This window comes from Fulmarus glacialis, unplaced genomic scaffold (genome assembly GCF_000690835.1).
Source record: "Fulmarus glacialis isolate BGI_N327 unplaced genomic scaffold, ASM69083v1 scaffold2014, whole genome shotgun sequence".
Taxonomy (NCBI): domain Eukaryota; kingdom Metazoa; phylum Chordata; class Aves; order Procellariiformes; family Procellariidae; genus Fulmarus; species Fulmarus glacialis.
Genome location: NW_009207245.1, coordinates 79,494 through 104,659, shown reverse-complemented (window position 1 = coordinate 104,659; position 25,166 = coordinate 79,494). Strand labels below are relative to the sequence as shown.

Sequence of the window (25,166 nt, the reverse complement as noted above, 5' to 3'; positions counted from 1 at the left end):
AATTAGCAGCCTATTCTGTGTTGTGCAGAATTATTTCTGTCACCCCGTTTGCTCAGCAAACCAGAGCCTTATATAAAGGAAGATTGTTCTCATTTGTAGATCTGTTCTGTATTTCTAAGAGTTCAGGAGCTCTCTCATGTGGTTGCCCCATGACTGTGTTTTTTCATAACACCCCTGGCTTTCTGCAAATATTCTCTGTTTATGGGTGAAAATTCTTCCAGCAAAGCAGCCAAGGATGCAGACGCAGCAGACAAGGTGAATAGAATCAAGCAGGCAATAGGGAATCCTGAAGTCTTCCCCTGCAATGTTTCTAACACAGAACTACAGATAGAGTAATTCATTGACTGTGGTCTGATTGTTTCACAAATGCCAGTCTTTGTTCACTGTTCCAAGGGTTGGTTGGGGACTTCGTCCTTACCTGCTCCTCTTCTCTTCCAGAGGTCACTTTCGTGTCTGCTTCTCTACCTGATCATCCAAAGTGGAGCAGCCAGAATCTGGACCAGTCCCTTCAGGCACGGTGATGAATGGTGTGATCAAACAGGATCGCTCGGACCACAAAAGTGCACCAACTGGAAATGAAGAAGAAAAGGCACCCAAAGAAAAGGCTGCCAGCGAAGTGAGAGATGGCACCAAGCTCCAGCCACCACCCTTTGCGGAGCGGAAAAACGGTAAGTTCCTTGCCCAGCGGTGTCAAGAGAGGGGAAGTGAGACTGGATAAATGCTGGTTTAGCAACTTTCACACGTGCTGGGTTTGCAGCTCATCATTATTTTTATGTGTGGTGCTTTTGAGGGTGTTTCTGATGGCAACATTTTAAGATTTAATGGAAGTGGCTCTTCAGCTTGGTATTTCTGGGTCAGCTTTAAATGCTGTTGTCAGGCTTGAGGCAGTTATAATGTTCTTTGCGATCCAAGTGTTTGGTATAATTTTGGCTGAAATGTGGCATTTCAAAGTCTCAGGAAGAGACTGGTGTTCTGACAGTGGTAATGGGATTTGCTGGGGAATTAGGGTGATGTGACGCTGATCAGTGGAGAAGAAATGGAGAGGGTATTTTGTTTGCAAAGGCACTGATAGATCTGTTCTGCTCTCACAGGGCACTGGATGCTTCAGATAACCTTGTCTTCAGCAAAATTGCTTCAGATCAATGTAACAGAGAGCAGAATTTGTCCCAGGCCTCTGCAAGGGTCATTTGTGTTTCCTTGGTCATGGGTCCAGAATCTAGTCTTGCTGGTATATATTGATCCGAGTTTCAGTGGAGATCCATTGGTAGAAAGCTGGTGGACAGAAAACCCCACAATTCAGCCCGTGCAAAGCATGCGCAAGCCGAGGAGTTGTTTGCCACTTCTTTCAGGCAACTGTATAATATATGAAATGAAGAAAATTCCTTTTGTGCACTCTAAGGCTTTCAACATTAAGTCCTCAAAATATCATGCAATGTGAAAGTGCAGCTCGAAGGCACTATTTTTGCTTTGTGTCTTTGATTGTTTGCATTATTGTACGGGACTCAATTTTTCTCAATCACTATAAATCAGAAATAATCCAAATGATGTCATCGTGGCAATGTACTGGTGTCAGACTGGAGTAACACAGCAAAGAACCAGGCCCAGAGTCTGCCCATAGTCACACTAAGGCACACCAGCGAGGGCACTTCTTTTCTACAGTCCCAGATATCAAAGTATACCTAAGATAATATGATAATAATGGGAAAGATGACATGGAATTGTAAAGGGGCAGACTGTTTGGTGATGTAAAAAATCACATTTTTTCTCTAGCTTTCACATCCTTATTTTTTGTATCCATTTTCCCATATGGTTTTTGTTATGGGAAGGCAAAGAAAGAAACATCTCCAGGTGCCCATAGGTAAAAACTGCCTCCCAGCATGACCAGCAGACATGCAGATACTGACTGCATTAAGCCCTGCAGCACTGCAAGCATCTCCCTTGCAGCTGACCCTGTGTCAGTGGCTCATGCCCCCCAGGGCTGTCGGCTTGGTGGCCCACCGGGATGTGGCTCTACCCCTGCAGCCCCTCTACGTTGGGCTGTTTGCAGAGACTCTAAGTGAGAAGAGCCCCCCACAGTCTGGGCATGCCTCCAGCCCTTTGCTCTCCTCCTTTTGCTGCTTTTCCCTTTCTTTCGCACATTTAGACAGCGTAGGGGCTCGGCTTTTCCTGCCATCCCCATTTGGCAACAGCCGTCTCCCTTCATCTCACATCATCTTAGGAGCTGGCGGGCCCACCAAGTGTCACGCATGTCGTGTGGCACTCAGGCCTGCCTTTGATGTCACGTTCTCTGGTGTGACAGCTCCTGCAGGGCTGGTGGAGCAGCCTGATGAGTGCCTGGGGAGCAAAGAGGGAGGGGGACATCCCGTGGCCGCACAGACTGCCCTCCACAGCAGTCCACAGCAGTCACCTCCCTTTGCCCTGCAGGACACTGCAGAACCCTGAAGCAGATTTTTCCCTGCCAAGGGCAGAGCTTCCCTGTCCCACTCAGTGCCATTTGCTGGGTTGTCACCCAAGTTCTACCCCATCTCCCCATCACTGGGTGGAGGGTCAGTAGTTGGGATTGCCATGGGGAAAAAGCAAGATGTCAGTGTCTCCTCATATTCCACCCCCATGAAGGGCACCTGTACGGGTGTATTCACCACTCCCACCCTTATCCCTCACCCCACAAATACATGGGTGATATCAGCAGGAGGGAGCAGGGACTCACCATCCAAGATTATGCCACTGAAGGAGGCAATGCCTGGGAATGAGTTGGGTGAACGGGATGAAACTCCCATCTGTTGTCTTTAGGGATCTGCCAGGGCATGTAAGGTGAAGCAAGTGCAAGGTGTGTGACCCCCTCCTCCTCCTCCTGCCCTGTTGCATCCCATCTCCTGAGGGTGCAGGCTGTGCACACCTCAGCCAGGCAGGATCTGGCTCTTTCCAGCTGCAGGCTAGTGATCCGTGGTTCGGTGGGTGTTGGACAGATACCCGTCTGTCAAGGGCACAGCTCCTCAGAGAGGACTAGTTCCTGCTCGAGTCTGAACTTTCAAACTGCAGTCTTTATTTGACTTAACTTTGATTTAATAAAAACAGTCTAGCTAGAATATTTTTAAATAGGAAAATAGTCTTTTTAACTCTAGTATTACTCAAAAATGGCTAAGGGGATTTCATTTAAATTTGTAAAAATAAATCACCTTTGAGCAAGCAGAAAGCCCATTCGGCAGGACCTACAAAAACCCAGGACTGGATGCATAGGTCCAGGAGAATGGAGACTGTTACCTCTACAAAGAGGAGGAATCCTGACATCTGCCTGCTCAGCTGTACCCCAACCCCTGGCCCTTTTCTGCCGCTGGGATGGTACACTGTCAGACTGCCCCTTTACCATGACTGTGCCTAATCCCACAGCTCATGGTATTTATATGCTCGATGACATCTTCTCCTCCTAAGTTCTGGTCCACATTGTCCTGAACTGGACAGAGCTGTGAACTGTTGCCTTGGAAGAGCCTAAGGCAGACATGGCTATGGATCTTCCTGAAGTCACTAGTGATACTGGGTTTAGAGAGGAGATCTGCCTAGACCTCCCACCCTACCCATTGTGCATGCACCATGGCTGGGTACTGGACCCATGGGCTCTTGCTCTTCTGTCTTGCCAGAGACAGGCACTTTGAGCTCAACATGGTGACTTCATCTTCTCAATCAATGCTCTACCCATTTCACCTGTCCATGTAATAAGACTGTTGAGTCGCAAGGTCAATGCATGGCATCTCTCAGAGTGAGGACACACAATGTTCTACCCACAGCTCTGTTCTTCCCAGAGTTGGTTTGGTTGCACGCAAAGGCAGGTACAAACAGCAATAAGATAATTCATGATGCAGTAGGCACATGGGCCCCTGCAGGGCACTGGGATCCCCAGCAGCCACCTCCCTAGGATGCTGGAGCGTTCAGCCTGGGGACAATGAGGGACAGTGTCTACACTGCACAGTGTGAACCGGAGCCCCATTGTGTAGGTACCAAAGGTCATCACACCCTGAGCCAGAGGTGCTTAGTGTGTGCATCCTTTACAGGCTCAGTCATCCACAGGCTCAGTGCTCTCTGACCCCCAGTTTGGGGTAAGAGAGGGGTCTACAGGGCAACCCCTTCCACATGGGGTCTAATTGCTGGGGCAAGGAAAACAAACATGCTCTCTTCAACACCTTGTGTCTTTGTAATAAACTGAGTTGCCTGCTCATTGGATAGGAGTTCCTGACAGCACCTTAAGCATCCTTAGGATCCATAAGCTACTTTTCTCTCCCAGATCCATCTGAAACCCTCTCAGGGTTTCACCAGGCCTACCAGGGACTCCAAAGCATCAATGCTCCCAGGATCATTTTCTTCAGCTGGTAACAGCTTCCATCCCATCCCATCCCATTCAATCCCACCTCACCCCATCCTGCACACCTGTACTTTATCTGTGGCAGCTGTACCATAGGAACAGCTGTACAACATTTTGCTTGTCTTCTCTGGCTTGCATCAAGACTGCCCTTACCCTGCTCATTCCCTATGTCACTGAAGATAATGATTTCTCTGCACACCCTCCCAGCAGTGGGGAAGGCAGTGAGGATGCAGGCTCTGTGGATGACTTTGCCATGCATCTCTCCCAGTGCCAATTTGGCCAGGTGGATTTCAGAAAGAATTTCATGATAACACTTACAGTCACAAGAAAAGGGGTCAGAGGACATGCAGGAGCTACTTACTGTCAAACAGCTCCTCAAAAACTGTCTCAGTATGTGTACTCAGTGTGTGAGGAGTTAGGCATCCTCTGGTACAGTCCAGAGATAGCGAAGTCCCTGGCTCAGAGCTACTGTCCCTTTTTCCCTGCCCTAGGACTCTGAGAGTGAGAGGTATTTCATTTATGGAGTTATCCAAGTGTGAGACATCCTGTCTTATGTGATGAGGTTTCTCTGCCTCAGAAACTCTGCTCAGGATGGGCTCTGTCCCTTCTGGAGGGTCCCATTTCTCTCCAGTGACTATCAGAGTTTAGATAACCAGCTCTGACCAAAACAGCCTTTAGAGAAGAGATTCATTTTACCCATTTGTCTCCACATACGTGTCTCCAAGTTTGGGTGTCAGAGCTCCCACTGCAGGTGATGGATCTAGTCTGCAGGCACATGGCCAGAGGCCTCTAACTGACTACTACAGTTAAGAGAGCTGAAGCGTTCCCCTTGTGCCTGCTCTGATTCAGCAGCACGTTTGCTAACTGCTCATAATGTTTTCACATAGGTTTCCCATTGCTGATTTTGGAAAATAATGTAGTTAAACTCTTCTGTTTATTTGTGTAGTGAAATAGACCTTCTGACCACCAGCTCCTTTAGGCCCCTGCAACAAAGGGGAGGATTTTCAAGTGCCCATCTGGTTTGTGTTTAATGTAATGTGCAGAAAGGTTGCACATTTTCAGGGCCTGTGTTCATAAGTAGCAGATTGTACAACAGTTTATTACACAAATGGAGCTTTTTATTGCTGGGCTTTGTTGAGCTGCCAGTTGGGATAAAAAAAAAGTAATGTGCTTCATAGTACCTATCAAGGAAAATTAGAAAGAATTAAATTCTGCTCAAACTATCAGCCATTGGTGAGCTGGTAATCAAATCCAGAAAGGCTGGTGAGAGGTCAAGACTTTCTTGCTCTTGGTGTTTCTGAATCAATAACTACTATGACAGACATGTAAGTAAAAAAAAAAAAAAAGAGAGAGAGAGATGTCTGACCTAGAAGTCATCACAACATCACAGTGCATAGACCAGAAGAGGCAAGATACCTACAGGTTTTGGGGGGAAAACCCCACATAGTCTCCGCTCAGTTCTTGTGGTGAGCATGTGTTTTAGTTTAAACCTATATTGGAATGATTATTAAATTACTATCTAGTCCCAAACAAAATCTAGCCCTTGTTCCACATAGCCAGGTAAGAGGTGTATCTACAGGAAGATTTTCCAAATTACCTTTGGATCCAAATCAAATAAATACTGCAAACATTGTATTGAACCCAGGTTATATCTAATCCACAATGAAATATCAGCCTGCAGCCTTGAACTGCGCAGCCCAGCTTTAATGCCACTTAAATCAGAATGTAAGAACTAAAAGAATTCCAGGAATCCAATGATATAAACTGTATTTTTAGAGCTGTGAGTGACTTGTGAGAGTGAAACATTGCAGTGACTAAAGATAGCACAAGCAAGGTTTTCCATGATTTATCGCAAGAACGTTCACAGTAAGTTAAAGTCATAGAATGTTGTGATAGCAGCACCTACATGTTGGCATGCTTTCAAGACAAGTCATTCATAACATATTTGTCACAGAGCAAAATTTCCATAACAGAGCTCTGAGTTGCGTCTCACTTGCACAAGCACTACACGCACCACTTTTCTATTAAGGCACTGAGAGGTTCATTTGTTTCCTAGGATCTATTTTTTTCTTTAAGACAGCTGGGGGGAACCCACTTGCCTGCATGTTTCAAACCTCTCCCAAGTTCTCAGTCTGGCTGAACGATCAAAGTGGTGGTGGCAGAGGACAAAGACCCTGCCTTGAACCCAGCCAGTCATGGTCCCACTCTGTTCCCTGCTGACCATCTGGAGTTTAGTTATCATTTTAATAAGAGTTCATTGACGGACCCATCATTCCTCCTTGGGGGTCTGTGTTGCTTTGTGCACCGAGAAGTTAGGTGGGACCTTTCTTTGCTGAGCAAAATGTCTACAGGGGTTATTTTAAGGATAAAGGCATGGCAAACATTTCCTGACACCTCATGATCAGCGTTGCTTTTGGCTCCTGGCCCTTGCTAGCTGCAGTTTACAGGGTAAAGAAACTGGCTTGTCAAGAGGGGGCTACACCACAGAACTGTTTTCTCCCAGTTTCTAACACACTGGGATGCATTCAGATAGAAATGGCCCACCCTGCAGAGAACTCATCTCACAGGCAGGTTGGCCTTTGCCTCCTGCTGCCATCTGCCTGGTAGCCTGAGAGTCACCTCGAGTCTCATTTTCTCATGTGTCAAGTCCCAAGTTCACCTTCCAGCACAGAAACCCACTGGATGTGTGGGGCCCTGGCCATACTCCCCAGGTGGGGTTCCCTTCTCTGCTGGATGGGGACATCACGTGCAAGGTGTGGGTGGTGGCTGGGAGACTGGAGTCAGTTCCCCTCTCCCCCATTCCTTGACTAAACCTGCTCTCTGTCCCATGGTGTCTCTGCCCAGCTGACTGGTCTCTACCCAAAAACAAGGCTATGCCCAACCCTGTGTAATCACCTTCACCCCCTCTCACAGTGGGGTTATGTGTAAGGCACTCCCATTTCTTTTTCAGGTATCTTTTGAGATGTTTCTAAGAACAATTTTAATCTCATTATGACTCAAAGCTGCTGCTTTGTTTCCTTTTTCAGAAATCAAACTGAAATGGGGATAGCCATGTGTCATGATCCTTCTTGCTGTTCCATCTCTGTGTGCTTTGAACCAGGTCCTGCAACGTTTCCACGAGTGACCCCATCCTATCGCTTATCACAGCCTTGGTGCTGCAAAACACAGTAGTGCTGAGGCATCATTATCTTCAATGAGTCCGTTCTTGGGGTGGGGCTGAGTGCCCCACTGGTCAGGACCATTGCTCAGCACTCAGCAGGACTGAGCCCCCAGGAGACTGGGTCTCCTCACTCCACTGTCAGACCAGCCTTAGAACTCAGTATACAGGCTTTGCCTGTTGTCCTTCCCTTGTAACCATGTCTGTGATTAAATAAACAAAGTGTGGATTATAATTACTGCACTGGGTAAAGGGCACTGATGTCTCCATGCACAGTTCGCATTTGTGTTTCATCTCATTTACATTTGTCGTTATTTCTGTGTTGCTTTCATGATTTGCACATTCTTGAGGCCGATGCTCAGAGCACCTGCAGTCAGGTTGCACTTAGCATCTCCCTCTTTTTTGTAGCTAATTTTGAGAGTTAGCTAGTGAAGGGTAAAGTTCAATCCAGGACTTATTTCTTAATTCATGATCAAGCCTGATGAACGGCATGAGAATGACATCTGAACACGTGAAACTTGTTTTTGGAACTGTGATTTGTGGTATAAAACCTGATAGCCCTGAAATCATAAAAGGAAAACATCCTCTTGCAAGAATAACACCGTGTTTGCTCCATGTGTGTTTAACCTGCGGGACTCAGTAGCACGTTGAGCTCACTGACACCAAAAAGTCAGGAGGATTCTGGAAAGGATGAGGTATTTTTGAAAGTAATGAGCTTGCTCATAATGAGCAAGGATGCACGTACCCAAGTGGAGAATCTAACATAAGACACCTATTGCAATAAGTCCCTAGGTAAGCTGGCCTAATAGAAAAATTGACTAAGAAATGAGGCCTAAATAGTTCTTCAGGGTAATTTGTCTATTAGGCCAGCTTACCTAGGGAGTTATTGCAATCTCCAGCACTTCAAGTCTTTCAGCTGGGAAGCACTGGTTCCTTCCAAAACGTCCGTTCTTATGTAAAAGGAAATTACACATTCATACAGAAACATCTGGGAAAGTTTCTCTGGCCCTTGCTTCATACTCGGTTGCCTCAGTGCTCTCAGCTGGTGAGCAGCAAGCCCAAAGGACTCACAGAAGGCTGTCACAGGAGACACAAGGTCCTATAAACTTCATTAGAGTCAAACGCAAAGACACCCTTGCTCCACATCAGCAAGTTATAACTGATGCCTCACTGCTGACACTGATAGCCTTTAAACCTGTGCTTTTGTAGTATTGATAAGAGGGGAAGAGGTGATGATTTGTTACAGCTTTTAGTAGAAGATCACCAAGTTGTAAAGATTGGGAACATTGAAGAGATGATCATAAATGGTGACTTCTGTCCTTGAACAGAATGAATATATGAACATACTGGAACAAAAGATGTTTCCAGTTAATGCACCATCTGTGTTAGATTTGTCCATTCACAAAGAGGAAACATATTTTCACTCTGAATGACTTTTTAAATTAAGAGACAACAAGGAAAGCAAGTACGTAAGTTGTATCTGCGTGTCTGTGTGCGCAAGTGTTTGTGAGTGTGGACGTGCACGTGTGCATGTGTGAACCCTGCAGGCACTTCGCTCTGAGCTGTCTGACCTCTGCACAATTTACAGAGGAACGGCACAGAAACCACACGGCACCACATAATCCTCATGACATTCTCCACGGTGCAGTGCAAGCTCTTTTTTTGACTAACTTCGTGGAAATTGTCATCAGTAGAGGCAGCCGAGGGGAACCGGCCCCTGCAGTGGGAAGGGCGGGTGGACTCAAACCAGTGGACCAGGGTCGGGTCCTGGGTGTGGGGCTTCCTCGGGCAGCTGGGAGGGCACTGCTGGAGGGTGCCAGGCTCCTTGAGGAGCCAGGTCCACCCTCAGCGGTGAGCCAGTATCTGGGGTGAACTGGGGCTGATCTCCAGCTTCCTGCAGAGGGGATGGACCAGGGCTTTATGTGCACTTCCACTGCAGTGTTTCACTCACTTGCAAAGCCCAAAGGAGAGGTCTGAGCATTCAGGGTGGGGGTGCTGGCTGCTCTGGGGCTGGGACGAGACAGTACAGGCACCCATGCCTGGAAAGCGTGATCCATGCCGCTGCTTGGTCAGGGCTTGTGCACTGACAGTGCAGCCGAAGCCACAGACCTCATGGAGAGCTGGGGAGCACCAGAGAGACCAGCATGCCAGATGCAGAGCCTGCTCCCATGGCTAATCAGCAGCCAGGAAGATCTCTGTGGGAGACCTGCTCAGAGCTGGTTATGTGGGGCTAGCTAGGGCTAGTTCCTCCCTTCCTTTGTCATTCCTGTCACAATAGCTCTGTCTGCCCTTGTGCTCCCTTGTGTGCCCAGTTGCTCTGTTTGTGTGACAAGCAAAATCTCCCAGGGGGATGGACAGGCTGTCATAGCCCTTGCGCTCCGTTCCCATGTTTGTTGTAAATTCTGCTTTCTCAGGGCTGGTTCTGGACAGGCTTGAAGGGGTGGCACTTCCAGGAATCCATCTCCAGTCCCAGCGCTGCATCCTCTTCTGGTAACATCTGGCACAATACATTTGCACAGATGTTCAGTGCTGTGGCTGCTTCCCAGTAGTTCTCTGGGGTGGTGTTTGGAGAACAGCTCCATGGATGGGAAAAGCTGCTTCATACTGGGGTTGTGCAAACCAGCTCATATATTTTAAAATGAGAAGAGAGGAAATTCACAGCTGTGTCTTTGTTATATATGCATTTAGGCCAAATCAGGCCTGTTTCTGGCTTGGACGTAGAGAACGCCGCAGGGAGAGGGCTGTTCCTTCTGAGGCTGCTGAGCAGCAGCAAAATCTCTCCATAGCTACTGCTGCAGCCCGGGGTCTGCACACCCGTTGTTTCTCCTGCGCTACGTCTCCCAGAAGATACAGAAAATCTCTGCTGCCTCCCCCTAAATCCTGCTGCTCAGGGGCAGGCTGTGCTGGAGGCTATGAAGTCGGGACACAACAGATCAATGTGGGTACTGCTTCACTGGGCTTTTCTGGACTGGGGTAGGACCTGTACTACCTGTTCCTTCCTATATTGTTGAGGTTTCTGCTTTACAAACCCTCTTTCCCAATGCAGCCTCCCACACTGTCTCACTGACTTCTTCTGCAGGAGGGAAATGTTTTGATAGTTGGGGTCTGGCAAAACTCTTGGCTCTACTATGGATTTCCTCATGCCCAGTTGTGTTGTGTTGCTGGTACTTTGTTTCCCTGGATGATGTTTTTGATTTTCACAGTAAGGGATGTAAATCACTGCAATGAGATCTCTTTTAAGGCTTGGTAACCAGAATACTGTTACAACCGTCATAGACGAAGGATCAGAAATCAGATGAAGAACCTGGAGATTTTGCAAATGAATCAGCATCAGTACCTAAGTAGCTGTTTAACACTTAGTGCCCTGTTTCCACAGCATCAGTCCTTGCAAGGCTTCAGAAAGGGATGTGTTTTATGACCTTGTAACACTGCTGGCTTTCACATCTCCTGGACTGGGGCTCATGAACCTCTCTCCAGCCTGGGTAGGGCAGCAGCTGGTTTTCTTGCTCCAGTGCTGTTTTGCACTTGTTTTGTCTGGGTGAAGGATAACAAGCTTCCCCTGCAAAGGGGAACAGTCTGTCCAGGCTGTTAGCTCCCAGGGAGGTGCTCAGCTCTGTGTGCCTCTTACCCATCACGCTGGCTGGAGGGCTGGGCTTTCCAGGTGGGGGCATGCGTGGGAAGATGTACTACAGGGACAGGGAAGGAGGGAGGCTAAGAAAACTCATTGAGACCAAAACTGTTTCCCCCGAATGGGCTTACTGAACAGTGATGGACAGGACAGGACACAGGAGCCTGGCTGAGCCTTTCACAGGCTGAAGATTCCTGTCTCATGTTAAAACTAGCCAAAAAATAAATCTCGTGGCTAACCACCATCGTGACCATGGCTGCAATTCTACACTGACCGGGTGGCGCAGGCACCTGTGAACACAAAGCCAGGCTCTCCCATCATTGCTGTGTTCACTGTCCCCATATTCCTGATGCTGCAGGGTTGATTATGGTGCTTCCAAGCACTTGTTAAACCTTCTGGAGGTCAGCAGCATCTATAGAGCTGCAGGAGCTGGAGTTGCAATTGCAGAGGGATTTTACGGGTATGGCACACACTGCTGTTAGCAGTGGACATTAAACACTAATCAGCTCAGGGGTAATGAACTTCAGTTTGTTCCTTTTATGGGTGCTTCTCCCAAAACTACAGTCCTACAATGTTCATACCAGATGTGAAGCACTCCTCTGGCCAGCCAGCAGCATGCAGGACAATAGACATTGTCCTCAGTGGTACGCAGTTCAGCCAAGGGTGGCTGAACTGCTTAGGATGCAAAAGACTGGAAATGTGAAAGTAAACACTGAGCAGCACTGCTCACACTGAAGAAGTTGTAGCTTCCAGCTACCCAGGGAGGTTAAAGAGGAAAGAAAAAGAAGGACCATGACATAGAGGCACTGTTAATTATGAGAGGGCATCAGGAGGCTGGCCAAAGTTTTAGCATGCCCATAAATACCAAGTGGCGAGCCTCTATGTTTGCAAGGGGGCTAGGAGCAAGAAGTCCTGGAGGACCACAAAGCAATCCTGGAACAGGCTCCAGGCTGTTCACAACTGGAGGAGCACTGCCCAAGCAGCAGGAGCACTGGACTGCCAGAGCTGCTGTCGCCTGCAGCTATGAGCAGCCATGGTTTGCTGCATAGTGACAGGCATGGAGACCAAGGTGGCTGTGGATTTGTTACAGTGTTATTGTCCAAATCGGTTACAGGAGAGACTAATATGAAGCCAGCAGAAGCACTGCACGTTCTGTACTCAGGACTGCATTTGCAAACTGCCAGAGCAGTGCTCGGAAGGAACATGGTTACTAGCAAAGATGTTAGTAAAACAAGAGGAATCGTACAATTAATGTAAACATGACAGATCCCTTCCTGATGGATGCATGTAGTCCATAAACATCATTGTCACATTGGAGATCTTGCCAGAGATTCCTGAAGGTGCTTTCAAGCATGCTGCAGTCTCGTCCTGTGGTTCTTGGGGTTTCAAAATTATGACCATCTGTTTGCAATTGAGGCCCATTTAGAAGAAGAGGAGAGTGCTGCCAAGAGGCTCCTTTTGGACTAAGAGTGCTTTCAGTCCCGCTGAGAAGTTCCCACAGGCAGGTACAGCCCAGAAGAGTTCTGCATCATCCCAAGATGTGGTGGTCAAGCTCAGCTAAAATGCCTGTGATGGGTATGACGCCAGGCCAGCACAAGGGTATGTGAATGTGATGATGACTGGAGGTTTCTCAGATTCAAGGCCCAGCCCTCTAAACATCTCCTGTCTGCTGTACTGGCATAGTCACTGCTCAAAATAAAAACTCCCAAGAGTAGCATTAAGTTGGCTTCCAGAATTTGCAAATGCAGCCTGGCTACTTGAAGCCTTGGCAGCATATTTTAATTCTTACTTTGCAATATCTGTTGGGCATAAAGGTCCGTGGGCATGATTCGAGAGAGCCATGCAGGTCATCTCAGTTTCTTACAGACCCTGATGTGTGTCATATAGGGATAGCGGCTGGGCATCACTTTGAAAGTGCTCTGCCACTCTGGTGAGCTCTGCACAGACAGCAAGGAAGGGAGGAAGACACATACCGTTTCCAGCAGGGAAGGGGATCAAAATGGAGCAGCAATCCTGAGAAGGTGGGAGATTTTGCCAGGCCTTGGACGTTTCAGTTGAAACCACAGAGGCGATGACACAAAATCTGTCCATCTGCATTGTGTGGTTTGTCCAAACATGGACTGCTGTCATCCATATGCACCTGGTAGCTCTGAAACATCCCACTGATAGGTGCCTGCTTCCCTTAGCTCTGTGCAGCCTCAGACTCTCAATGGGAATGATCAGCAGTTTTGCTGTATGCCCAAAGGTCCCCTGAAGGAGGCTGCCTTTATTAGCACTAAACCGGGGTTTGAAACATGGGTTTAAATGTTGATCTGCCTTAGAAGTCTCAGGCAGCCCCTGACATGTGTGTGTGTTGTGATCCTGTTCACTCAGTAGAGATTTGTCCACTGAAAATGAGCCTGAAAGTTGATAAGAGCCCCTCATTAGACCTGAAATAGCCCTTTGCAATGTGGGACTGTCTGGAATAGGTATCATATGAAGAGGAACAGTCACAGCACAGCAGAAAGGCAACTGAGATCATGCCTGCATTTCAGTCTAGCCACAGGTGCACAGACTGCTAGGAGGTGTTGCTTTGCTCATGCTGTACGTCACCCAAGACAGCAATGTTTTGGTGCTCTCTCTTCCTGAGATGCAATACCAAAGAAATCTATAGAAAGAGTGGAGAGACATTGGAGAGAGAAGAAACGAGGGTGAGAATTGCACTGGACAAGATGCAGTGAGTGCAATCTGGAAACTGGGTAAGGAGACAGGATTCTTGTCTCTATGGCAGCTGCAGGAAAAGGGCAGAGGTTTTTCCCTCAGTTACCTGTAGCTGCGTGAAATGCAGCGATCCTGATATGGAAGTGCCACAGCAGTGATTCGTTCCACTGCCTTCAAAGAGGAAGGAGTGACTATCCTTTATGTCCAACCTCTCCTGGTACCGTGTGTGGGAAACACTGTTAACGCTGTGGCGACTGGGATTTCATTCTGTTAAGGTTTTGCTCTGTGCTAATGATACAACTCCTCTCTCCTTGGTCACTTTGTAGGGATGGAAAACATGCCTGGGCATTCAAGCACACTTTAAAGTCAGTCAAAACTGTCTGAAAGTATATTTCTCTGCTATAGAACATAAAAATATTATCCTTCTGGCATGCCTCCATGAGAATATTAAAAATAGCTTACTGAGTTACTCTGTGAAAATCACTAATATAATAAGACTTGTGTGTCTTATTTCATTAATGAAGGAACTCTAATGCTTTGCTTTAATGTGATACTGCTGTAAATCAATAAAGAATATTTTTGGAAAAACGCAATCCTATTATTCAAAGATATTTTTGTAGGGTGAAGTTAGAAAGGAACATTTATTGCCATGACTTTTATCCAACTCAATAAGCTATTTGCATCTGAAAACTTTAGTGCTAGTTAAATAAAAGCATGCTTCTGCACATGGGATGGCATTTGCTTTGCCAGTTTGTTTTACTGCTGTTTGTCCAGTGCAGAGGAGAATCTGTCTGGCAGAGAAAGTCTTGGACAGGTCCTGTCCTGACCCCTCGCAGCAGAAACCTGTGGTTTACCTAGGGAAGAGTCAGAGCGGGACAAGGCTCCTGGCTTTTCCTGAACAGCGTCCAGAAAACAGCAAGTCTGGGATGTGGCCTGACTCTGAGACACAGGATTCTGTCCCATTTCCAGTCTCCAATTGTTTGTTAATAAACCCCTGGGTCTGTGGCCATCCCAGATGAATGCACTGAGAATGCAGCCGAAGAACACAGGAATGGTCCTGCCTGGGTCAGGGCAGAGGTTACTCCAGCTCACCCTCCCATCTACAGCACCGGTAGCCAAAAGAAATGTGGAAAAACAGGGCAATTACACAGTAGCAATTCTCCCACCCAGCAATTATCAACGCAGGGCCTTCCTTAACCAGGACAAAGACTTTAGATTTAATGGCCTCAGTGGATATTTCTTCCACGGATTTGTCTAATTGCTTTTTGAACCCGTGTAAAAGAGGTGATTTGCTGCTTCCGCTGTAGCCTACTGAGGGAAGTAAATCACGGCTCTACTGCAATAACCAGAGAAACAGGCAGCATTCCTCCCGCAGCTGCTTCCCCGGCTGCTGCACCACTGCTGCCGCTGCCTCTGCACTCTCCAGAGAAACAGAGATAGCTCTCATTTTTTGTTGCTTACAAAGGCTCCTGTGATGGTCTGTGCTTTGAGGTTAGAAATAGGGTTCTTAAAATGCCTGAGCCCCCAAGGTGCCTCTTGGTTGGCTCTGCAGGGATTCACAGTTGCTTGTCTTTAAGCATCTCTGCAGGGTGAGGAATGGCTTATGCAGCAGGAGCACAGAGGAGCTGAGGGAAAAGGGTGCTCTTAAGAAACAGTGTGCAGCTGTTAAAGCTGAGAGCATGCATCTAGGAGCAAATGATACAGAACACCACAGTGTTGTCATGAGCCTGGAACTAAACATTACACACCCCTCTAAATCCACAGAACTATATGGGCATGCTAGGTACATTGGAGGAAAACTCTCCTGCCCAAAGCCAAGATCAGCTTTCCTTCAGTCATTCCTGACAGAAATTTGTCCACCCTGTTCTTAAAAATCTTCTTTGATGGAGATTCCAACTCTTGCCCAAGCCATCTTCACTCCAGCTCCTTCCTGAAGTGCCAGCCTATAACTCCTAGTCTTGCCAAACTCTGTTTCTTTCCATGGTAGCCTTCTCTAGATTTAAAAACTTCTTAGCATTCCTCTCAGCCCAGTTTTCTCCAGACTGACCCTCAGTCTTTGGGTCTTCCCTTGAAGGTCTTATTGTCTAGACTTCTGGTCTTCCTTTCTGTCTTTTGGGCTCTCTTCCATCGTCTCTCATCTTTCTTAACGTGATGCACAGCAGAACACAGTGCTCAAGCCAAGAGCATGCCCACGCTGAGCCGAGCAGGAGGTTTAGGCGATTTGTTCTGCAGTCTGCACTGTACCAACCCAGTGCTCACCCTTCTCACACTTGCATAGCATCGCCAATGGTCTTGACCTAGCTCATGATTCAAGTCTCTTTCCATAGAACAGCTGCAGAGCATTTTGCTCTGTATATTGTGTATGTGCATAGGCCATTCCTGACTAATTCTCACTGGATTTGTTTCTGTAAATATCCTCACATCCTAAGTTCTTTTTAAAAATAATTTCTAGCTGTAATCCTTCTCTGCTGCATGCATGTGGCCCCTTCCAACTTCGTCTCTTATTAAATAAAATAATTTTCTACTCCACTTTGTAGGACACATAGAAGAAAAGGGGACTCTGTGGCATTTAGTGACTCACTGAGAGCTTCTTTCTGAGTATGCCTTTCTAAGTGTTTTGCATCACCTTGAGCAGTTTCATACAGACCATGTTTTCCCAATAAGCTTTTGAGAATGTCGTGTCAGACAGTGTCAACAGCCTTGTTAAATGGAAGATGGATGACATGTACTGCTTCTTCCCTATCCACAAGTGTCACAGAAGGATTAGATTTGACACATTCACACTGGCTGTTTTTTATTTCTTTTCCCTGATTTGTTTCAGTATTTGTTTGTTGGCTCCATTATTTGTCCCAGTACTTTCCTGGAAATGGAAGTTAAACTAGCTGATCTATAATTTCCCTTTTCAAAAACAGATATTCTGTTTAGCATTTTTGAAAGCCATAGTGTTATTCCAGCCTTGTGTCTTTAAAAATCTGTTTAAGTTGCCAATACTTAGAACATTACAATGGATGTATATCTCCCAGTTCTTGCAGAGAAGGCAGAATTATGTTGTACCTTGACTGATTATTTCCAAGACTTACTCATTCCTTGGTGGTTGGCCCAATGGGCACGTGACAGCTGCTTAGGGATACACTTTGCATGAAGGGGTATTCTCCTGAAATGAAACACACTGATAAGAGACAGAAGAGAGCTCTGGAAAGAGCTGAACAGAGGCTGGAAATTTTGTAGTTCCCTTTTAATAAAAAAATAAAGTATTCCCACAGTGGAGGTGTCATCGGAAGGGTAGTGTAAGAGTCAGCACTCTCAGTGTAGGGGACTTTATAGAGACCAGCCCTGTCCATTGCAAATCCTGCGATTGCTGTGCACAGCATGCATGCTGCTGTCAAAGAAGTGCGATAATGATTCATCATAGAATCATTTAGGTTGGAAAAGACCCTAAAGATCATCGAGTCCAACCATAAACCTAACACTGCCAAGTCCACCACTAAACCATGTCCCTAAGTGCCACATCTACACGTCTTTTAAATACCCCCAGGGATGGTGACTCAACCACTTCCCTGGGCAGCCTGTTCCAATGGATGGCAACCCTTTGATTGAAGAAATTTTTTCCTAATGTCCAATCTAAACATCCCCTGGTGCATCTTATCACTTGTTATTTGGGAAAACAGACCAACACCCACGTCGCCACAACCTCCTTTCAGGTAGTTGTAGAGAGGATAAGGTCTCCCCTGAGCCTCCTTTTCTCCAGACTAAACAACCCCAGTTCCCTCAGCGACTCCTCATAAGTCTTGCTCTCTAGACTCTTCACTAGCTTCGTTGCTCTTCTTTGGACATGCTCCAGCACCTCAATGTCTTTCTTGTAGTGAGGGGCCCAAAACTGAACACAGTATTCAAGGTGTGGCCTGACCAGTGCTGAGTACAAAGGGATGATCACTTCCCTAGTCTTGCTGGCCACACTATTTCTGATACAAGCCAGGATGTTACTGGTCTTCTTGGCCACCTGGGCACACTGCTGGCTCGTATTCAGCCAGCAGTGTGAAGAAGTCTATCTTAAATGAACTGTAAGCAAATGCACCTCACCAGGTGCATAAAGCCATGAACATACTCATTAAAGACAACAGTAGATATGTAAATAGAGGCATTTTAAGCAGGAGGAAGGAAGGATACTATTTCGCATCCCCATGCTCTGCAAAGTCCCACTGCCCCCTCACAGGAATCAAGGAGGCGAGGTGCTCCAGGGCAAAAAGCAAGGTTGGGTGACAGTATCAGGGGAAGAGAAGGAGCAGGTACCCAAAGCATCTCTAAGAAGAGTATGAGTATCACTGACTACCCAAGGAAATACGGGAGTCCAGGAATGACATTCCTTTCTCCATCTGGCCCAGGAACATGATCCTGGTTTCTTCTTCTTCCCAGCTGAATGTAATTTTTTTCTCTCTCTGATGCTGAGTTACAGCTTGGGAAGCATAAAAATGCCCCTTTCAGACCTTGTCCTGAATACACTACAGTCTTTGGGAAAGATCAAGCAAGAGGGAAATAGAGGTTAGCACTGCTCCTTCCTGGCTGCCAAGACCCCCTGGCAATGCCAGAACTGACCTGGACTCCTGGACTCCTTTCAGGCTGTGAGCAGAAACACCGCAGGCACCAAGCACCCTTCCACTGCACATGGTTTCCTTCACTTTCAGCCTTGGGCAGCCGCCCACCTGCCAGCAGCTATCCTGCCGGAGGAAATAGGCAAAAGCCAGAAGATGGCACATGTGGTATCAGATGGAAAGCTTACATCTGCACAGACTCGCAACACCCAGCACAAGGCATAACCCCATATTGATTGCATTAACAAGCCAGGCCTGATAATAGAGCATTATGGAAGTTGTAGATGCAGGTCAGTTTGTTAACCATATATAGCATAACCCAATACAGCTGACTGAGAGCATTTTAATAACTTTGAGTTTATTTCCATAAAAACAGAAGAAATCTGTTTAATCTTTAATTCACTCAGAAAAAAAGTACAAGCTTGCTTCTTTGTGCCTTTCCGGCACTTCACAGTTCATCATGTGCAATGCATACAAAACAAATGGGAATGTTACCTTGCTCAGACCAAATCTCATTTTCAGGTCTTAATTTCTGTCTTGTTTTGTTTTGTTTTAATAAGCTTCCCTCTCCCATAAATTCGGGAATGTGGTCTTGGCCATAATGTCTCCTGCATCTCCTTCTCACAGATGCTGTTTAGCCGCTTACCTCCCTTTGGTCCCTACATTTCCTCCCCCCCCAATACCTGTGAGGAGCTCACAGCTTCACAAGCTTTGCCCCTTTCTCTTTGCCCACAAGGAAACTCACACTCCAGCTCCGGTAAATCTGTGGTCAGCTTCACTTTTCCTGTGACACCAGCTACAACCATTTCAGTTTCCACATCTGTGCAATAGTCTGTTTTCTGTGTTTTGGAGGAGAAATCTATCCCACCCACCCACTCTGGGTAGAAGCACCCAAAGCATGAAGGTAGGGAGCCACCAGCAACGGAAGAGCGATTCAGAGTGTGATAGTGTGAACATATATGAACACAGTGTGGGAGCTACACTCCTCCAGCCCAGGAAAGGGATTAGTCTGTAGGATGGACTTACAGGGTAAATTTGGCCCTGAATTCAATCCACTTTATTGCATTTCAGCGTAGGTGCATGTTGCGTGCTGTGTTACGGTGCAGGTCTGGCTGACTGCAGCTCGGTCTCCTCGCAGACAGAAAAGAAGGACAGAGTGAGCAAAACTCTCTCAAAATCCGAAATCTGGCAGTGAGGCAAACAGCCTGTATCTTAATGATCTTGGAGATTTATTAATCTTTGCTTTTCGTAAGAGAACCCGTTTCCTGCACTTTTCACCTTCTCCAGGCAGTTTGACTTTCACTTCCTCTGGGATGCTGTGACTTTCTGTGCCGTGTTTTATTTCTTGAATAAAATTCTTTGTTTCTCCTCTACAAGAAAGTAGCCGCATTAGCTGATCACCAGAGGAATGCGGCTTTATTTGTGATGACTCATACTGGAGCTCCTCCCCTCCAGGTCCTCCAGCAGGAGACGGAAGGGACCAGGGGCCATTCATCCTCAGGTGTTGGCATAGTGTTGGCTGGAAGAACAGGGCTGAAAATTTGAATTTTTTTCATTTTTCCTCTTTGGTACAAGGAATTTCACAGGTACCCAATTCCTCATGCAGCTGCAGCCGATGTGGTCCAGCTGTGACTGTGGAGGAGGATGTAGGAACAAGAAACCCCATGAATAAGGACCCAGCTGAGTTCCTGAGCATCCACTCAGCCCCATAGGAGCACGTGCTGGCCCTGGGTACACCACTTCTGCTCTGCCTGTTTTTTTCACAGTTCATTCATGTTTCACACTCCCAGCCCATGGGATTGCTGTCTCTCTCTGTCTCTCAGGATTGCCCATCCCATAAACATAACCTGTGACATCCCGACAGCCAGCTATGGGGTAAAGCAGCTGCAGCGCAGTACTAAATACCTACCCCAGTTTCTACACTACTACACCTACTCTGTGCCCTATCACTCCTTCTCCCACAGAAAGGTCTCCCTGCACGTTTTATGAGCTGTGGAGGAAATGTTGTCATGAAGGAAGTACTCACATCAGCTCCCCAGAATGACAGTGGTATCTTCTCATACATCTCCTCAGCACAGCTTTGCTTATTTTGACTGACAAATGGCACGTAGTGGCAAAGGTTAGCACTGCTTTTTGGGGAGAAGGGTCTCCCCAGACTTAGAGTGGGGATGAGAAAGGGATTTCTTGGTGCAAAAGTAGAATGCCTCCATGGCACCTCTCTGGGAGAGCAGAGGGTAGGCCTCAACTAGCCCCACCAGAGACCAAAGTGTCCTGCTCCACAGCAGGGCTTTGTACTCCAAGCCAGCAAAGATTTTACTAAATTCGTGATACTTCCTGCTCATTCGCGATCCCCAATTGCTTGGACTTGGCATCAGCAGTTCCCTTTCTGCCCACAGACTTATCATCTGCCCCTCGTCACAGAGAAGCCCCAGGTGCCAAGGGGATTTCAGCCTTCCAGCGGTGCTCCAGCTGCAGAGAGGGGCAGGGAAAAGGAACAGGGGTGTCTGATTTCTGCACGGTGTCATGTTGGATGTTCTGCTTTGGTAAAACATCCCCAGCTGGGCTGGTTTTTGCCACATCCTGGCTAACAAAACCCTCTGGGAAGCCCTGGAGGGGAAGAGGAGAGGAGGGGAGCCCATGGGGGAGAGATGGGACACAGACGGGTGCTGGAGCACAGATGGGAAATTCCTGAGAGGAGCAGGGAGTAGATGCAAGGGCAGCCATAGGGTGACGGAAAGAAAGGGATTTTTCTCGGGACCCAGAGGAGACCATGCAGAGCTTGCTGCCACCAAGGGAGGCACTGAAGGTTGCTAGACTGTGGGTAAGAGGACACTGTGTCTGCAAAGACACCGAAGAGTGCATCGGGAGGTTTTTCAAACTTCTACAGTATGTTTTCTTTGGAGACCTAAGCTTTTCTGCATCAAACACATCTCGTCTGATGTTCATGAAGCTCCCTTCTAGGAGGGGGGTAAGATTTATGTCTTGTGGTCCTTAAAAGTCACAGACTGTGCAGCAGGGCTCCTGCTCCAGGAAAGCTCTGAGATGTTGAAGGTGGTTTTCTGAGAGTGGGAAGGCTGTGATAGGATACTTGGATTATTGTCATTTTGGGGAAAAAAAAAAAATCATCCATATTTCTGGAAAGAAACCAGACAGTTTGCCCTGCTTTCCAAGGAGGAAAGGTAGTGGTAACCTACAGTCCTCAAGCACCTGGTGGCCACCCAGGGCTTTAGTGCATGGAGTCCAAAACCCCCACAACCCATCTCATGCTGAGGTTTAAGGGCTGCCAAGAGCTAGATCAGAGCAAGGCCATCAGAGGCCTTTGCAGTGCTCAGGCTCCTGTGTTTGAAGCAGTCCAGAGGACACAGCTGCCCTGCAAGCAGACACACTGGAAGCCATGGGATACCCTGGCAGCCGACCAGTCACTAGTACATCCAAATAATGTCTGGGTTTCCTTGTAAATTAATAAAAACTGGTGCATTTCCATGAAACATTTTGATGTCTATGAATCAGCATTTTCCAATAAAATTGTTTCATCAGAAAATTCCCAGGGCGATCCAGCCCTGATAAGGCCCAGGGCCTTGGCTGCGGTTCAGACAGAAAGCCTCAGCCGTGGGGCAGTCGTGGAGAGTGATCTCTTCGGGTGATGACGATTATGCCTGACCTTTCCTGCAGTGTGACTGTGTGGCCTGGGCATCTGAAATGTTATTTATAGACAGAAGCAGCAAGTGCTGTGGAGACAGTCTCCAGCAGGCCCTCTAGGCAGCAAGCTGCAGCTGGACGTGCAAGAACTGCTGGCAAGGAGTTTGTCCAGTGGAAAAGCCACTTTACAGAAACATGAATAGAAACAAACTCCCTTTCAGAGATAAATAATTTCTGCTGGGGGCTTTGTTCTGTGCATGTACTTCTATACAGCACGGGAACGCTGCTAGCTGTGTGAAATTTCTAATAACAGTGATACCTGGTTTGATCTCCTTCTCTTATTCCTCTCCCTGGTCTGTTGCCAGAGGAAGATTCGTTACAGTACAGAGAGGCTCTAGTTTCATTGGGTGTCTGCAGTTCTGTGTGTATCTATTTTCATACATCTCAAACTATAAGAATTGCTGAGGAAAGTTTGCTGGTATGTGACTGTAAGGCCCATGTCGCAAAGAAATGTGTTACTTTGGCTTCACCTGGAGTATGAAACAATGAAATATAATGACTCCTTCTCAGAGCCATCTGCACAGGTTTTCTCTGAGTTTCCTAGACTTCTGAGCTCTCTAAAGGCAATTGCTGTATTGGCCCAATGTGCTGGCCCAGGAGCTGCCGGAAAGGTTTTGCAAGGCTGAGAACAAAATGGGCAGTGTCAGGATACTTAGGTGCTCCAGTGTCCTTCAGAAAAAAATAAACCCAAACCAGTTTTTCTTAAACAAAACTTTATTCAAATTTTCTTTCCATTAGGAAGTTAGGGCTGGTGTTCCCAGATCTTCCATCAATTACCTGCAGCATACCGGAGAAGTCATTTTGTGCTTCTGACCCTGTTTCTTTTCTGTAAAATGAGATCATTCCAATGTCCTTGACACTCCAAGTTCTTGACACTTGCTGATGGATTTCTCCCCTGTTGTACAATACAACAAAGAAATGAAACTAAGGTGTAGTTTCTGCTCAAATCCCCTTCAGGCACCTGTTCAGAAACCCCTGTGGACTGGTGGGACAACAGGCACATTTAATTTCAAGCTAACACCTTGTTTTGGCATAAGCTATAACCCAGCTGGTACGCTGCCGATGTGGGTGATGAGGTGGTAATGAACCCTCAAAAGCTAAAGAAGAAGGGACTCTTCCAGAATTTCTTACTTTATCTGAGAAAGCAATCCAAAAGGCTGAAAATGTCCCTCTGAAGAGAAGAAACACCTCAGAGTACGGCTCTCTGCATCCTTGCTAGAGCCATCACAGTGTCTGGCAGGACCTGTAATGAGACCATGGGAAGAGAAGCCTGAAGAAGCATCCTCCCTGGTTCAAAGCATGTGCAGGAGTTTCTCTGTCAACAAGACTGATGTGTAGATGTCGTTGGATCTGGTACATCTTCAGAAGCCAAGGACATAAGATTTGCAGGGTGTCTTTTTTATTAAGTTGTCATCTGAGACCAAAAGAGAAGGGAGCAGAGGAGGGAGAGGCTGCTGTGGGATCTTCTCTGGGACACAGGCAGTGTAACAAAGGCTTGGGACAGAGAGTTTACAGCAAAACTTAGGAAATGCCAGATTACAGTCTTAGGCAGAGGAAAGGACAGAACAGTATGAAAATCTGCTACTTCTGGCTGAATTACCTGTTTAGCACTATGGCTTTTGATAGTTATTCCATGAAGCAGATCACAGCGCTGTAGCAAGGGTTGTCCTAAAGATTTCAGTTCAATAGTGAGAGACGCTAGTAATCAGCTATTATCCAAAAACAGTGCAGAAATCTCCCTGGGAAATGGGCTGAACTGATGATTTTTGAAGTAAGATCTTCCTTGTGCTTTTAATGCATAGTCAAAAGTGTCTGAATATCTTCACTTTCTTTTGGCTTCTCCTGGCACACTGAAAAGCAGCTCTGGGCAGTTCATAGGTACAGATATGCAATGTATAAACTTGTGGGAACTTTGGGATCCATAAGTTATCATATCCTTATGCAAAGTTGCATTTTAGCTTTCATCAGAACATGGAAGTCAAACACCACTACTTTAAGACTGTGCATAATTGCATCTGAGAAAATAATAGGATGGGATTATATGTCCTTGAAAGAAAATTCTGCTTATTAACAAACAGAGAACAAATCCTTTATTCCATTTTTAATGTCAGAGACAGTTCAGAGACAGATTTATATCTGTGGTTTGATGTAATGCTATGACAATATGTGTATTAATGGATTTACTTCAGAGAGACATTTGTTTGCATATGTGCACTCTGAGTCCCCTTTGGTAAAGAGAAATATTTACTCTGACAGCATATATTGTGTTTCCAAGATGGACTGATTCAGGTTTTCATTCAGCATTGGAAAGCTGTGGCACATTATTAGTTTAAAGAGTACAAACAGACTTTCATTCTTTAATTTTTACTTCTGCTTATGTAAATCAGCAGTAAGACATGTAAACCAAACCAGTTACAATTCTTTCAATTTAAAAACTTTTTTGTTTGATATCTGGAACCCACCTTGAAATACACTGCCATTGCAACAGTGCCTTCTGACAGACATCTTCAAAAAACTCAAGAATAAAATGGTGGAGGTAGGTTGAAAACCATATCATATTCCTCAGGTATATATTCCAAGCACTGAGCAAAACCTTGCAAGTGAGCAAGTGTACGCTGAAGAGAAATAGCTGCTTCTTTCACCTACCTGCCCCTTCTTATTCACACCATTAAACATTCTGGCCATTGGCAACCTGCCAAGTCTCACCTAGAAGAGGTCTTCCACTTGGAAAGAATATATATGGGGCCCTGTGGAGCAGTTCTGCCTCACTCCTGTTAGCTGTAGCAGTGCACGGGTGATGTGGATCTCAGTCGCCAAAGGAGGTCCAGGACCTCTGGTTGATATTGGGTCTGTTAATTGCAAAGCCTTTGCTCCTCAACAGCCCCACTCTTGCACCCCTTGAGAAACACAGCACAGAGCAGACCCTCCCATTTTTTCCCTCCCCTGTTGCACCTGAAAGCGAGACTCTGCTCTTAAGAGACCCCACAGTGCCCTTGAAAGGTGCTGCTGGTCACTGGAAATGTACAGGTTGATTGAGAT

At 46.6% G+C, this 25,166-nt stretch overlaps 1 protein-coding gene across 1 annotated transcript in view; it reads left to right on the top strand.

Annotated features, from left to right (window-relative positions):
- Positions 1–520: 520 nt before the first annotated feature.
- LOC104075475 (MKL/myocardin-like protein 2) overlaps positions 521–25,166 on the top strand; it is a gene marked incomplete at its 3' end in the record, with an annotated part of 100,214 nt that continues 75,568 nt past the window's right edge. The window contains exon 1 of the mRNA XM_009575999.1: positions 521–668. Within this exon, the coding sequence (XP_009574294.1) occupies positions 521–668 (148 nt within the window). The remainder of the gene's footprint in view (positions 669–25,166) is intronic.